General features: G+C 31.8%; 1 protein-coding gene across 2 annotated transcripts; it reads left to right on the top strand.

Annotated features, from left to right (window-relative positions):
• Nucleotides 1–6,523: 6,523 nt before the first annotated feature.
• On the top strand, nucleotides 6,524–12,511 carry LOC131635933 (nucleobase-ascorbate transporter 6-like). 2 transcript variants are annotated; one of them, XM_058906575.1, is made up of 15 exons: nucleotides 6,524–6,744; nucleotides 6,963–7,090; nucleotides 7,515–7,612; nucleotides 7,697–7,873; nucleotides 8,322–8,422; nucleotides 8,918–8,993; nucleotides 9,087–9,146; nucleotides 9,288–9,472; nucleotides 10,395–10,491; nucleotides 10,882–10,968; nucleotides 11,078–11,136; nucleotides 11,235–11,326; nucleotides 11,433–11,510; nucleotides 11,819–11,979; nucleotides 12,063–12,511. In XM_058906575.1, exons 2-15 carry the CDS (start codon nucleotides 6,973–6,975, stop codon nucleotides 12,279–12,281), a joined length of 1,608 nt encoding a protein of 535 aa, XP_058762558.1. In that variant the 5' UTR covers nucleotides 6,524–6,744; nucleotides 6,963–6,972; the 3' UTR covers nucleotides 12,282–12,511. The 2 variants fall into 2 exon arrangements, with proteins under 2 accessions (XP_058762558.1, XP_058762554.1); XM_058906571.1 differs by having other exon boundaries at nucleotides 6,937–7,090.
• The last annotated feature ends 3,069 nt before the right edge of the window (nucleotides 12,512–15,580 follow it).

Genomic DNA, 15,580 nt, shown 5'->3' with positions numbered 1-15,580 from the left:
CCTGGTTTATTCTCTCTTTATATCTTTTGACTTTGCCACATGTTGACAAGAGAATGAACGTACGAGTATTAAATTGAAAGATGCCCTATGAGACTATTTACGATGAGGTGTTGAAAAAATTATTCAATAATTGAATAAGTGCAATGATGTGTTGAATAAAGAGTTGAAAGTGATGTGGATTAATATGTGTTGAAAACATTCAACATGTTGAATGAGAAAGTGTGGGCCCACATATATTACATTGCAAAATTTTATTGGTTCTTGTGATTGTTTAAAATGGTGGGATTAGGTGTTGAATTTTATTAAACAAAACCATTGTAGCGAGTAAAAATTAAATGAGTGTTGAATTATTATGTGGAAGAAAGAGAAGATGATGTGGAGAATAAAAAGTGAAAAAAGAGAGTGTTGAATATGCAAACCATTGTACATAGCCTGACCCGCCTTAATAAAAAGGTTTTATTCCAGTTTTTTTTCCTCTTATAGTCCTTATAAAAAAATATAGTTTTTTTTTCTCTTATAGTCCTTATAAAAAATATAGTGTGTTTTAGTCACTACAAAATTATTATACACGTAATTTTAGTCTCTATAATTAAATTGTTGTGTATTTTCATATATATATTTAGAACGTTATACAAAGTTTCTTGAAAAAAAAAACTCAAAATTTAATTTTAAGTCAAAATTTTCTTTATTTTTATCATTATTTTTAAAAATTTAAAAAACTTATATTTAATTTTTTTATTTAAAAAAATTCTAAAATTTAGTATTCTAAATATGTATGAAAAAAAACTATTTAAAAATTTAAAAGTTAGAGGATAATTTAAAACTTTTCAAAATTTTAGAAATAGCAGAGACTACAACTGCATGCATAAAAATATTATAGGGATCAAAATATATCATTTTTTTAATAGAGACTAAAAATAAAATTTAAAATATTTATAAAGACCAAAAATATATTTAACCTTAGATTTTTTCTAAATTTCTTTTCGTATATATTGTAATAAAATGTGTAGTTTCTATGTATTTAATTACAATAATAAAAAGTATTTCAAAGTGATTTTAAAAGTCCCTGAAAAAATACTCAATACTCGGGCTTTGTTTGGTAAAACTAGCTGGTAGCTTGTAGCTGATAGCTGATAACTGGTATCTTATAGCTGATGACTGATAGCTGATAAGTTAACATGGGTGTTTAGTAAATTAGCTGTTTCATTAGTTGATAGATACAAAATGATATAAAAGGACATTTTAATCAATAAGAGTAACAATATATTTTGTTAAAATAATAAGGGTATAAATGGAAGAAAAAGCCACAAGCTCAAAAGCTACTTCAAATAGCTTTTGAAAAAAAACAAAAAACTAGTAAAAAAGTTACAAGCTAAAAGCTAAAAGAGAGTTACCAAACAGGGTTTTTTCATTAATGTGAGCTGAAAAGCTAATAACTCTTTTTGGGGTCTTACCAAACAGACCCTTAATGTATTAGAAGAGAAATTTCTGATAGAAACAAAGGCACCATACTAGGACTACATGTGCATGGAATATATCAACGTGTATGTAATTATGTATTATCATATATGTAAGTGTGTAGTATAGCTGAATAATCGTTCATGTATCTCTATAAGTAGAAGAGTCATGGTATTGTAATATTTAAATGAATGAAGTATGAGATTCAAAACTACATTTTTAGCATTCACGTAGCCGATCTTTTCTGCTCTCTAACTATTCTAATTGAATTCAATTACATAACCACATCTTCTTCCTTGAGTTGCCATGACTGAGTCATCGCAAGTTTCTCAAGCAGCACCAATCGGTAGCATGATCCAAAATTCCTAGAGCTTTGCGATAAATGCTCCAGATTCATCTTCTTCACATCATTTCAGACCTAAACTCTCAATCAAGTTGTGAGAGAACAACTATTTATTGTGGAATCAACAAGTTGAGGGTGTCATTCTCGCTCAAAGAGTGCATAAAGTAGTCGTGAACCCTCATATCCCTCAAAAGTTCAAGACTGCACAAGATCAAGCTAAAAGCAAAGTTTTGAATGAGTATGAAGAATGAATTGCGCAAGATCAAGCTATTTTCATATGGCTTTTCTCTACCATCTTAAAATATGTGCTACCTCGTGTTCTCTCATGTAAGCATGCATTCGAAGTTTGGGATAAAATACACAAGTATTTTAACGCACACATGAAAGCACACATTCATAAACTTCGTGTTGAACTCAAATCCATTAAGAAAGGTAATAGTTCTATTACACAATATGTTCTTCGCGTTAAAGCTATCGTAAATCCATTGCTTGCAGTTGATGATATTGTTTTTGAAAAAGATCAAATTGACTATATTCTTGATGGACTCCTTGAGGAATATAATCCATTTCTTATGCAAATGTATGACACTACTAGGCCTCAATATGACAATATCTCTATGACGTGGGAGTTCTCCTTTATGTTCAAGAGGCTCAACTTGATAAGTTTCGCCAGTAATTGGATGTGTTATATGTTTAAGCAAACGCAGCGAATGCAAATCACCAAATAGGTAATGTGCTTGGCAATTCCGCTAGCAGTCGAGGTCGAGGATGAATGCAACATGGTAGATGTCGTGGTAGAGGCCGCTTCTCACTTGAAAACATGCCTACATGCCTATTTAGTGGAAAATATGGTCATGTTGTTGTGGATTGTTGGCATATGTTTGATGAGCATTTCACTCATACACTAGCACAAGCCGAAGCTTAGAGTTTTTTGATGCCTCTACTGATATACTTGAAGAATCTACATTTGATCCTCAAGCATTGGCCATGATGTCTATTGCTCATGAGTACTCATTGCTTATAGATCTTGAAACACATGTTTGGTTTGCTGATTTAGGTGTTTCAAATCACCTCACACCTAATTCTTCTTACTTGCATACAAAGAAATCTTATTTATGTGGTTGTTTGTTATGTGTAGCTAATGGTTATTCTCTAACCATAAATTATGTATGTCCATCTTATGTTTATTCACAATTTAGTCCTTCATACACACTCGCTCTTAATGACTTTCTTCATGTGCCTTGCATTGCTAGAAATCTATTATCAGTCTCCAAATTCTCAAAAGATAACAAAGTTATTTTTGAGTTCAATGCTGACAAATGCTTTATCAAATCACAGTTTTCTAAGCTTACTCTACTTGAAGGCTTTCTTGATTCAAGTGGATTGTATTGCTTTTCACATTTGGTTATGGAGCCTTCAAGGATGTCATCGATACATCATCAAAGTTCATTTTCCCTATGTAAAAGTGTTAAGTCCATTTCTTGTTCAATTATTTCTGATGTAAATAAACCTAGCCCTAGCTTCTTGTAGCATTATATTTGGTCATGCAAATTTCCCATCCATCAAGTTGGCTCTCAAACATTGTAACATTTCAATTTCAAATAAATCAAACACTTTGTTGTGCAAGTCATGTTATGTGGGCAAGTCTCATAGGATCCATGCCCCTATTTCTTAAATGGCGTATAGAGCCCCTTTTGATGTTATGCATACGGATATTTAGGGTCCGGCTTCATTTCCCTCAACTTTTGATTTTTTATACTGCATTGGTTTTGTTGATACATATTTAAAATATACATGGAAAAAAAATCATCTGAACCGCAAGAGGAAAAATGTGCGATTTGATTTGGCTCGATTAGCTTTTAGAAATAAAATTGGACCAATTGTTGGAAGATCTAAATGGAGATTTTAGAATCGGTGTTGATCTAGGATTAGAGAAGATCGAAAATCAGAGATCTTCAATTCAGATTCAGAAGGTCTGAATCTCTAGGTTGTAGAAAATATGGTTCAATAAATCGAGAGATGAGTGTTCAAACATGGAAAACATGGGAATCAGATATCATTTATCAAATATGGTGCCACTGTTTAGTGAGGAAACCATAATTGATTAGTGATCAAATTGCAGATGACAATTGTGGACTTGATCTCCTTGTCGGTGAAAGAGGGGATGACCTTCAAAGTTAGCACTATATCGTCCAAGTCAGTATGACAGTAAGACGAATGAATGAAGTTTGAATTTAAGTTGTACTTGAAAAAGTGGTGTGTTTCAGTCTTATATAGCAAGTCGATTATAACAAATTGCTAATCTTCAGGCGTGGAATGCGGGGATTCATCTGATAGAACCTTGGCTCATATCACCTACACTCTAGACTAGGATACCGTCCCTACTTTGTAGGTAACTCGATTGATCAGTGTGCTCTATGGGTCATAGCTTTTGAGCCTTCTGACTGGCTCAAAATAAGACTTATAGAATTCAAATGACCAAGTCTTGAGTGCCAGAACCAACATTCATCGGTGAGTTGACAATTTTTCGAACATGTGAACTGATTTAAAATGTTGTATTTTTTGACAATAGAGATTTCAAAATCAATTTGCGATTGGCATCATATAATTTTTTAAAAAATTATCCTTCATGATTACTTGGAAGCTCTTTTCAAAAAGTTGTCAAATATTTGGAAGATTACTGTTCATTCATGGAACAAAAAGTACATTTTATGTGATAATTGATTTGGCATAATTTCTTTTGATCACCATCTTAGTAATGCCTTCGACTAATCAAACGTGTCCTTCTATTTGTCCATGCTCATGGAAAAAATGTCATTGGATTTCTCAATAAAAAACACAATATAATCAAACTGGCTATGTAAGAAACACATGATTTTCTTACAAATTTTCTGATACGAGAGAACTTCACAATTCTTTACCATCTAGGTTGTAATGCTTCTAATCATTACAAAAAACTGTTACCTTTTCATGTTCTTCTAGTTGCATAATCTCGTATTTCTTTACAAAGGATTGAAGCCTCACCTTCTTCACTTCATCACCTCGATCACGATTCTTTACCAATATATACCAAGACTGTTTTGAGCTTGTGGTAGCAACAATTTTTCAAAATTAGCATCATCCATACATTGATTAATGAGGAACAAAACTTTGATATCTTTCCTCTTATTCTCCATGAATTCAACCTTTTATTCATCCGTTACACCTTAACTAATGTGGAATAACCATTGTTGATGATCTCCAACACATCTAGAAAACTAAACAATGCTCCTATATGTAGATTCCCCGTTTTTCAAATTTCACTATCAAACTTTGGTAATTGGGCGGAAAAAATTCCCTTCGAGCTTATGTTCACTACAATCACTCTTGATTTTCACTCTCCCAATATCGAACGGAACCAAAGATCCACTATTGTCAATTTGTTAAAGCACTTTATGTCGCTTACATGTGCAATACACTAAATAATTTAGAGTAATTGAATGATATGCAATTGAGCTAAATATGTTTTTTATCCTTATAAATATCTCAAATTTTATTTTTAGTTCTTATTAAAATAATAAGATATTTTGGTCCCTACAAAATTTGTGTACAAGTAGTTTTAGTCCTTGTTTTTTTTTTTAAATTTTAAAAATTGTTTAATTGCCTTTTTACTTTTAAATTTTTCAATAAATTTTTCATATATGTTTAGAATACTGTAAAATATTTATTTACCAAATTTTAGAATTTATTAAAATGATAATAATTAAATATGAATTTTTAAAATTTTAAAAGATAATGATAAAAATAATAAGAATTTCGACTTAGAAATCAAATTTTGAATTTCTTTATTTACAAGAAACTTTTTATAACATTCTAATTTCTAAACATGTCTGCAAAATAATCATTCAAAAATACACATTAGTTTAACAACAGAGACTAAAACTACTGCATAATAATTTTGTGAGGACTAAAACGTATCATTTTTTATAGGGACCAGAAACAAAATTTAATAATTTTATAAGGATAAAAAACATATTTAACCCTATAAAATTTGATGATTTTATTCACATTGTGTTGATGTATTTACTAGAACAATTTCTAACTAACAAACTATTAATTAGTTAACAAAACCAACTCACAAATTAGTTACACATCAACTAATTTCAATACCAAATTACAACTAACAGCCTTGCACTTGAATTACCAACCAACTAACAATTTGAGAGACTATTAAAGTGTAAGAAAATTTTACACGGTACCGTTTAGACATGTCACAAGGCTCTATAAACCTAGCTTAGCTTTGGCGAAGCTGGTTTCCATTCCATACCCCTTCTTTCACATTTGACTGTATTAATTAATTTAACCTAATGTATCATTCACTGTCGGTGTATAACTACAATACAAATTAACATATCCAACAACCATCACCGTCATGACTCATCCACGACCCTTGCTTTCTCTCCTTCTATTGCCACTTCCAAAACCAAACAAATAACAACATCAAAATAATTAAAATAAAATAAAATATCACAAATAATATTAAAATTTTGTCTCAAACTTAATTAGCGCTAATAAGACATAAATGTAACACTAATTGCAGTTAAAAGTTACTTTAATTTAGAATGGATATAGACGAATTTTATTTTAATAGATGAATAATTGAAAATAAACGTAAAAGGATAGGTTTCCTAATATAATAACTCGAGTAGTTGCATTCAGCAAGAGAGAGAAAATAAATTATTATTAGGAGGAGAGAGAGTGAAAGAAAGAACATTTAGCTCATTCTGTGTACTGGTTTATCATTTTATAGCATTCTTCACACTCTTTGTTTTCATTTCAAGTCTTCTTTACTTACTTCACAGTTCACACATTCTGAGTTGTCTTTCACTCAAAACTTTTTATTTTTTATTTCTGACTTTATACAGTTCATTGATTTTACTAGCTGAAACAAACGTCGTTAAAAGGTACTTTTTCTTTTCTTCTCTCTCTGTTAAACTTTGCAATTATTGTAAATATTACTCTTAGTACTTTTCATAACCTAAACAAACTCTCACTCTCTTTCATAGTTACTATACTCTATCATTGTTTGTTATCTTCTTTTTTTTCTTTGTTTGTGGTTGGTGTTGGATTTGAGTTTGATTAATTGATTTTTACAGTTAATTGTGGAGTTTGTGTGTGGAAGTTAGGAAGTTATGGCAGGAGGTGGCGGTGGTGGAGCTCCGGCGCCGAAAGCGGATGAGCCACAGCCTCATCCACCGAAAGATCAGTTACCGAATGTTTCTTACTGCATAACAAGTCCTCCTCCTTGGCGTGAGTTGCTGCATTCTCTTTTTTTTATTCCTTTTGAACCTGATTCTTAGCTTATAGATATGGAATATTTTAAAGCTTTTTTTTGTGATGGTTATATTTTATTTGTTTGTGCATGCTAACTTTTTATCCAAGTGTTTAAAGTTTCTTTTTTGTAAATTCTTTCCTTTTAGATACCTTGATGAGTTTATGAGGAGATAATATTCTATTTAAATAAAGAAATAACCATTTTTAAGTAATTATAATTCTATTTTGTGGATGAATTCAATATCATATTATGTTATCATGCTAAATAAATTTACATTTTGAACTTTAAGGGCCATCACTTTTATTCAGTGGACTTTAGGTTGTTGATGATATGATTGATACATTTGCTTTTCTTTACCTTACTAAATTTGATGTGAAATTTGGGTGCATTCTGATGCAGCTGAGGCTATACTTCTTGGTTTCCAACATTATCTTGTGATGCTGGGTACAACTGTGTTGATTCCTACTTCTCTTGTTCCTCAGATGGGAGGTGGCAATGTAAGCATTCAAAAATTAAGTGAAACAATTCTTTTGATGATTCGGAGAAAATAATTAGAAGTCTATTTCTTTTTTTTTTTGTAGGAGGAGAAGGCTAAAGTTATCCAAACACTACTCTTTGTGGCTGGAATTAACACATTAGTGCAAACTCTGTTTGGTAGCCGATTGCCAGCTGTAATTGGAGGGTCTTACACGTTTGTTCCAACAACAATCTCAATCATTCTCGCTGGGCGATTCAATGATGAGCCAGATCCTATAGAGGTTTTGCTTGAGAACAATTCTTGCTATTAATTGTGCGCAGTTGAAGTGTTATATGCTTGCTGGGTTACTTTCTTGTATTGAAATGAAATCAGCCATAACCTGAATAGAGACTTCTTTAATTTTTTAAGGAAATTATTCTACGTTATAATCAGAAAACTGGTAACAATGCAGTGTTTTAATCTAATGGAATTCGAAAACAATAAGAGTGTAAATGTATTTATGAATGGAAGTTTGGTTAATCAGTAAAATTGGCACGTCTTAAACTCAAAGATATTGGTTCAATTCCTTGTGGGCTTGTGGCATGCCTGGACATTGGGATCATGAGACAGTGTTAAAAAAGAAATGAAGAAAAAATAATCCAAAAAAGAGCATAAATTTAATCTAACTAGCAGAGTACAGTGTTTGCTCACTTTCTTCCCCAATTTTTTTCTTATTTTCCTCTATTCAGAAATTCAAGAAGATAATGCGGGCAATCCAAGGTGCTCTTATTGTTGCTTCAACTCTTCAAATAGTACTTGGATTTAGTGGTCTTTGGCGTAATGTTGCAAGGTTGGTCTCAAGCTCTTAGTCTTAATAAGTGACTTTGTTATATTTGCATGGTTTTCATATGTGGATTGAAAATGTCCGAAGTGAAGTATAAGCTTGATTTATGGTGCTGCTGCTTATGCACATCTGAAGCATGAGTATTTTACTTATGAAACACTCTTTCTTGTATTTTTGTTTGTTAAATATAATACTTACAAAAGACATTCCATTGTATATTTTTAATGTACCCGTGCCTTGATTTTTCTTAAAGCTTACGTATCTTGTACCTGTTCTCAGTACCATATTCCTACCCATGCAACTTAGGCACATTGTCAGTTTAATCTCAACTACCCTGATGATCGAATTTCATATTTTGATGACATGCTTGAGTGATATGTGATATGGAATTTGTATTAACTATCTAATCTTCAGTAACTGAGAAAATTAAATTAACATTTTTATGTTCATGGGATAGATCGTAAAATTTCTAAATGATGCAAACTCAACTTCTTTCTTCAGGTTCTTAAGTCCACTTTCAGCCGTTCCTTTGGTATCTCTTGTTGGTTTTGGGTTGTATGAGTTGGGCTTTCCCGGGGTAAGCCTTATATTATATATTTAAATTAATTGTCCATGTGCATTGTTAATTGATAAAAAATTGACTTGACATTGATGCCTGGTTTGGTTATAGGTTGCTCAATGTGTAGAGATTGGATTGCCAGAGCTTATATTGCTAGTATTTGTTTCACAGGTACAGTTTTTTGAAGTGTTGGACAAATAATATCTATGTTCAATTCAGCATCTTGGTCTCTGTTCATATTTCTTTATCTTTTGGGCTTGATGGTTTATGTGGATCTGAATTTGCTAACAACAGTTATTGATTGTCATGCAGTTTGTACCCCACGTGCTCCATTCAGGAAAACACGTTTTCGACCGTTTTTCTGTTTTATTCACAGTTGCAATTGTGTGGTTATATGCGTATATTCTGACTGTTGGAGGGGCATATAACCATGCTAAACATAAAACACAGATAACCTGCCGCACTGATCGTTCAGGCCTAATAGATGCTGCTCCATGGTGAGTTGAGGAATTCTGAATTCTCTTGACTTTATACTCTACAGGGTTTTCTTCTTTTGCAACAGATTATTTGATGACAATTCTCCAATGTCCTTAAGTTGTGGTGTACTACTATAAGTCTTTAACATTATATCATTTGAGTTTTTAAAATTTTTTATTTATCCGATTACTTCATAAAACTTCAAAATTGCACCTTTTGCCAAAGGATGTTATCGGGGATTCATTGTTATGAATTCCATTTAGATATTATCAATGATGCATTGTGGAGGTGAGAATAAGAGAACATGCAATGTGGCAACACTCATTTTTGAATATCTTGAGTCCGTCATGCATTGTGATGGGAGATAAACCATAAGATCCACGTAGGATGGATGAAATGAAAGAATGTTTCAAGTGTGTTGATTGAGTGACACATTAGGAATTATGAGATAGTAAATGATTGTCACATGAGAAATGCTAGTAACACTTTTAAAAGACATTTTTTCATAATCAGTCCATTTTTTTATAGAAAATGGTTAATTTACGAGGTAAGTGTGTTAACTTGTAAAAAATGAACTAATCATAAAGAGTGTGTATCAGTGTTGTTAAATAGTGGCACTATAGCACATCAGAATTTGAACAGACCACTATCATGCTCAATCCTTGAGATGGCTACCAGTGCTGTCACATAGCTGCTATAGCAGTGCAGAATCTCAACGAGCAATTTCATGTTATTTGCAATTGACAACTCAGACTTGTATTAAGAAAGTGTTGGTATTCCTTAGTGTCACATATATCTAGCTTGAACCTTTTTCTCTTTTCTATACAGGTCAATTTTTTGAACATTAGAGCATGTACATAGCTAAATTGATATTTTTAAATCAAAATTTAATTGCATCCTTGAGATATTAGCTTCTTATTCACTGGGATATCGGGTTTGCAGGATTCGAGTTCCATATCCATTTCAATGGGGTGCACCTTCATTTGATGCAGGCGAAGCCTTTGCCATGATGATGGCATCCTTTGTTGTTCTAGTAGAGGTAATTCCTTTATTTGTATTCTAGCAAAAATACGGTCACTAATGTGCCCGTGTGATCATTTTTCTATTCAGCTTAATTTTATTTTTGCATATACTGCAATCAAATACTTTTGATAAATAAGATCAAAGTAAGCCCCCTTTAGCCTTAGTTTATTTCTCTTTTGAAAATAAATTTTACAAATTTGATACCTATCATGGTTGATTATTTTCTGCTGTTTAGAAAAATCAGCTAGGGCTAAATTCAGGTTATCCTGTAAAGTTTTAGAAGTACTCTGGTGTTTGCAGTGAAGAGAGGAAAGGCTGTATTTTGTTTTCTTAGTTGCATTTTCATTGAATAATTCTGCCTCATCAGAGTTAAATTTTACATTCGTGTTTGATTTGTTACAAACAGTCCAGTGGAGCTTTTATTGCTGTTTATCGGTTCGCTAGTGCAACACCATTACCACCATCAATTCTTAGTCGGGGTATTGGTTGGCAGGTATGATACTCTTACATTCAGATATCCACAAATCAATTCAAATGCATTTATAAACAATAGTACTTCGTAGTCAACACTGATAATTGTACATTTTGTATCCGCTCTTCAGGGTGTTGGCATTCTGTTATCGGGTTTGTTTGGAACCGGGATTGGATCTTCTGTATCTGTGTAAGAACCTAACCATTCTGTTTGTTCACCCCCACATTAATTAAGAGGAAAGCAGCCATGTTGATGAGAGAATTGTGTCTGTTTTTCTTTTCTTATAGAGAAAATGCCGGTCTTTTGGCTTTAACACGTGTTGGTAGTCGAAGAGTGGTGCAAATATCCGCCGGGTTTATGATTTTCTTTTCAATTCTAGGTAAGATGAAAATCTAAGTGCAATGTTTTAAACCCGAGTATTTGCTTTTCCTTAACTTAGTATATTTCTTTCCTTCAACACTTACTATTTTTTCTTTGCTCTGTAGGGAAATTTGGAGCAGTATTCGCTTCCATCCCCCCTTCCATTGTTGCTGCACTATACTGCTTGTTCTTTGCTTATGTTGGTATGTCTGATTTAAGATATTAAGTCTGCGTGTGTTGATTTATTTGAGCATATCTATTGATCTTAACTTTTGTGATAATGTTTGGAACAACTTATGAAAACAACTTATGACATGTTCATTAGCTCTCTAGAATAGCTTATGAGTAGCTTATGAGAAGGACTTAGTTTGATTTAATTTCTCTTATGATAGAAATAATTTACTACGCATATGATAAGCACTTATGCTATACGTGGTTAGTTAAGTTTAACATTCAGGCTTTTCAGTTACTTTGATGCTTACAATAACCATACTTTAACTTTCATTTGTAGGTTCGGGAGGTCTAAGTTTTCTTCAATTCTGCAACCTCAATAGTTTTAGAACAAAGTTTGTATTAGGCTTCTCTATCTTCCTGGGCTTGTCTATCCCACAGTACTTTAACGAGTACACAGCAATTAACGGGTTTGGTCCAGTTCACACTGGAGCAAGATGGGTATGGCTCTATTTTTATATTCCTGTCATGCACTTTTTATGTACACCTTGGTTACACTAACATTTTGATGTATCTGTGTGCAGTTCAATGATATGGTAAATGTGCCATTCCAATCAAAAGCATTTGTAGCTGGAGTCGTGGCATATTTCCTTGATAACACACTGCATAAGAAGGAATCTGCTATTCGGAAAGATAGAGGAAAGCATTGGTGGGATAAGTACAGGTCCTTTAAAACAGACACAAGAAGTGAAGAGTTTTATTCACTGCCTTTCAATCTAAACAAATACTTCCCATCTGTGTAATTTAGGCGGTAAATTTCGTCAAATATTTTGCTTCACAAGAGTGTCTAAAATGTCTGATTTGATCTTGTTCTAAAATGAAGTTGTAATCTTATCAAATGATATAAGTTATATCAAGTTCTCAATTGCTATAGAATAGTGAGTCTGTTTTATAATGTAACAAGAAAACATTCGTTTTATTGTTTTTCATTCTGTAAATGCTGACCTGGGAAGGGATTCACAGTATTAGTGTATGTTTTATTTATAATTTATTTGATATTTAACATATATATCATCAGTAATCATCATATTTGGTACAAAGAGAGAGGGCATAGCCCATAAACTCTATTCTTTATCCTTAAAGAGTTTAACTGTTATTCAAGTTGTATATTGCAAGTTAGCATACTATATATTTTATAGTTTGAGAGACTAGGCGAGACTCAGATAATAAGTACCATAGCCCAACAATTTGGTTTACATCAGTTAATAGACTATAATGATTCATTAACTTATTAAACTACACTATATCTAAGGCCAGACTGAACAATCATCTAGATTATTAGATGAGAGTCTCATGTTTTTGCAAATTTTCTTGGAAACAAATTTCTCATCTAGCTCGATTATCCACCTTCCCCCTCTCCAGCTTGGATCATAGTGCATTGTGGCTTTGACCTCATCCAAATAGCACAGTTGATCTCCAAAAAAATTACTTCATGTTTCTAGGCTCTTGAGTTGATCATCCTAACTTTGAAAATCAAGTGAAAAGTTTGTGCATTCCTATCTACAACATTAAAGTGTTGTGTTAGAGAAAAGAATCTTGAGCTAAGACATTATTTTAGTGTGATTTGTTAACTTATCGTAATTCTAGATGCATATATATTAGTTGGACCGCGATTTTACCAAGTGAGGATGAAATAAGAGATTTGAAGAATGCTAATCCTCTTCATCTCTGAATTTTTCTATCAATTTTAGTTCACATAATTATTAGGAACAATTTTCAAATTATATGCTACCCTTAGTATTATTAGCCGGAGAACTTATGAATTACCAAGTTTAGATATTAAAAACAATTAGATTGAGACCCGCACGATGCGTGAGATATTGACGTTTTTTTTAAGTAATATTGTATGAGATACTGAATCGAACTTTAGTATGATCGAATGGTAGGTTTTTGGTTCGACAATTCGACAAGATCTTAACATGTCGTTGAAGTCTGTTCACATGTTGTAGTCGAAGCTCTGCAATGCTGTAGTCGAAGTATGCTCAAGTATGCAGTAGTCGAAGTGCTAGGATTGTTAGCATGTCGAATTGAGCCTGTTTGTTAAGCCTAATTGTTTAAGTTATCTTGTTCTCTAAGGCTCATTTTGTGAGTTTGGAGGGGAAGGGAGGGGAGGACTTTGAAAAATTGGAATAATGAGGTGAAAAGAATAAAAAGATTTTGGATAGGAGGGTTTTGGAGGTTTGATTTTATTTATAACACCAAAAACTCCATAAAATGGAGAACTCAAAAATTGTATGGAAGAAGAGTTTTGGAGGACTTGCATAAATTTTTCAAATATCTTTTAGGTTGTTATACTATTCTGAAAATTAAAAATTTAGTAATGATTATGACTCTTTTATCATTTTAAACAAAATTATTTTTTCAAAAAATGTCAAATATTTTTCTATATTTTTTTAAAATTTCCTTTTCGAAAGCCTTTCTCTCCCCTCCCCTACCCTACAAACTCGCAAACATAATCTAAGTTAACTTGTGTAATGAGCCTATATAAAAATCCCATTAATTTAGTGTGTTAGTTTTCTTATAAATAGCATACTAATCTCTCAACATTGTACACTGCAAATCCTAATTAAGGTGAGAGATGTCATTTGTTATTCTGTAACATTTCTAATTTTGTTTCAAGGAGAAAGTAAAGAAACATATTATACTTTGTTTTTGGCATTAATTTCACAACATATTATTCTTTGTTTTTGTAACAAATAGAAGCAGCTAGTGTAGGGCGCTGAAGATTCAATTTAACATGTTTTCACATATCAACCAAAAATATAATATAAAATGCTATGCCTACGTGACATTAAAATTAACAAATAAATAAAATAATAAGTCACATGGACCATCCACATCATTAGTAAAAATACAACATAAAAAATACCTGCCACGTCAGTTTTTTTGCTTGATGAAGGTAAAAAAAATGAGAGAATCTTCAAATGTTAGGGTAATCTATGCAACTTTTTTTTAACGGGGTTTTTTCAAATATCGCCTATATCGTAGGGGGCGAAAAAGCTATTTACCCTAAATTTATTTAGTATAATAAGAATTGTAATTGAGATGATAAGATGATGAGAATAAAAAAGAGAGAATAGTTTTATTCAATAATTTTGTTTTATATTTTCTTTTCTTTTTTTTTTACTCCAATACATTTTAAAAAGTTAAATCTTCATCATTTTACGGATGAGAGATGAATTCACCAAATATTAAAAGATAAAAGATCGTCTATTTCAATAAGGTTATTCACGTCATCTTAATAAAGTTTAATGATATAACTTAATGATTTAAGGAATAAAATGCAAAATTAAAAATGTATACTTTATAAAGTAGAGAGGTTTATCTTAATTTTGATGGTGATGATTGGTTACATAGAACCTGAGTAGTTCGAATGTAAAATTTTAATGTAAATCTTTTAAGGTTGATATTTTATTTTTTGTCATCTATCAACTAAGTTTTTGTAGGTAGTTAATTGTATTGTTTTTATTAAACAAAACTTGTATTATATTGACTTAGATATTTGCCCTATATTAAGTAAACTGATAGAATTAATTTATCTTTCAAGAATATATTAATAATGATGAAAAAGAAGAAAAGATTGCAAGAAAAATATAACTATTTTTTAAAGTTTATAAAATTATTTTATATTAAATTTATTAGTAATTAGTTGTTAAATTAATAGATTTTTGTAGTTATCGGGTGTTGAACCCATGATCTCTAATAGAGAAATAAACATTTTTAAAAAGTGAAGATGAGTTTTTAGTGGTGCCACACTTCATATTTGACATGGCATAAATTTTTAATGATGTGGCAAAAATAAGACTAGGTGGCATAAGATGTTGGAGTTTGTTTTAATATATAAGGTCAAATATATCATACCCCCTTGCCAATGTAGCAACATTTGATTTCTCCTCCTTTAATTGTTTTTGTGACCCCCTTAACAAATGAAGATTCCCTCACCATAGACTCTGGTCACTATTCCACCCAGAATCTTTCCATAAGTTGTTATATCATCCCGTCACCTTCTCGGGTCATATGTACATGGTAAAAAATACATAGA

Source organism: Vicia villosa, linkage group LG1 (genome assembly GCF_029867415.1).
Source record: "Vicia villosa cultivar HV-30 ecotype Madison, WI linkage group LG1, Vvil1.0, whole genome shotgun sequence".
Taxonomy (NCBI): domain Eukaryota; kingdom Viridiplantae; phylum Streptophyta; class Magnoliopsida; order Fabales; family Fabaceae; genus Vicia; species Vicia villosa.
This window is presented reverse-complemented; position numbering and strand designations above follow the sequence as displayed.

Bases quoted from the DNA above. Each gene is read 5' to 3' on its own strand.
- LOC131635933 (XM_058906575.1), top strand. From the start codon at position 6,973: ATGGCAGGAGGTGGCGGTGGTGGAGCTCCGGCGCCGAAAGCGGATGAG. The intron at 7,091-7,514 runs GTGAGTTGCTGC...ATTCTGATGCAG, and splicing joins AACAAGTCCTCCTCCTTGGC to CTGAGGCTATACTTCTTGGT. The intron at 11,980-12,062 runs GTATGGCTCTAT...ATCTGTGTGCAG, and splicing joins TTCACACTGGAGCAAGATGG to TTCAATGATATGGTAAATGT.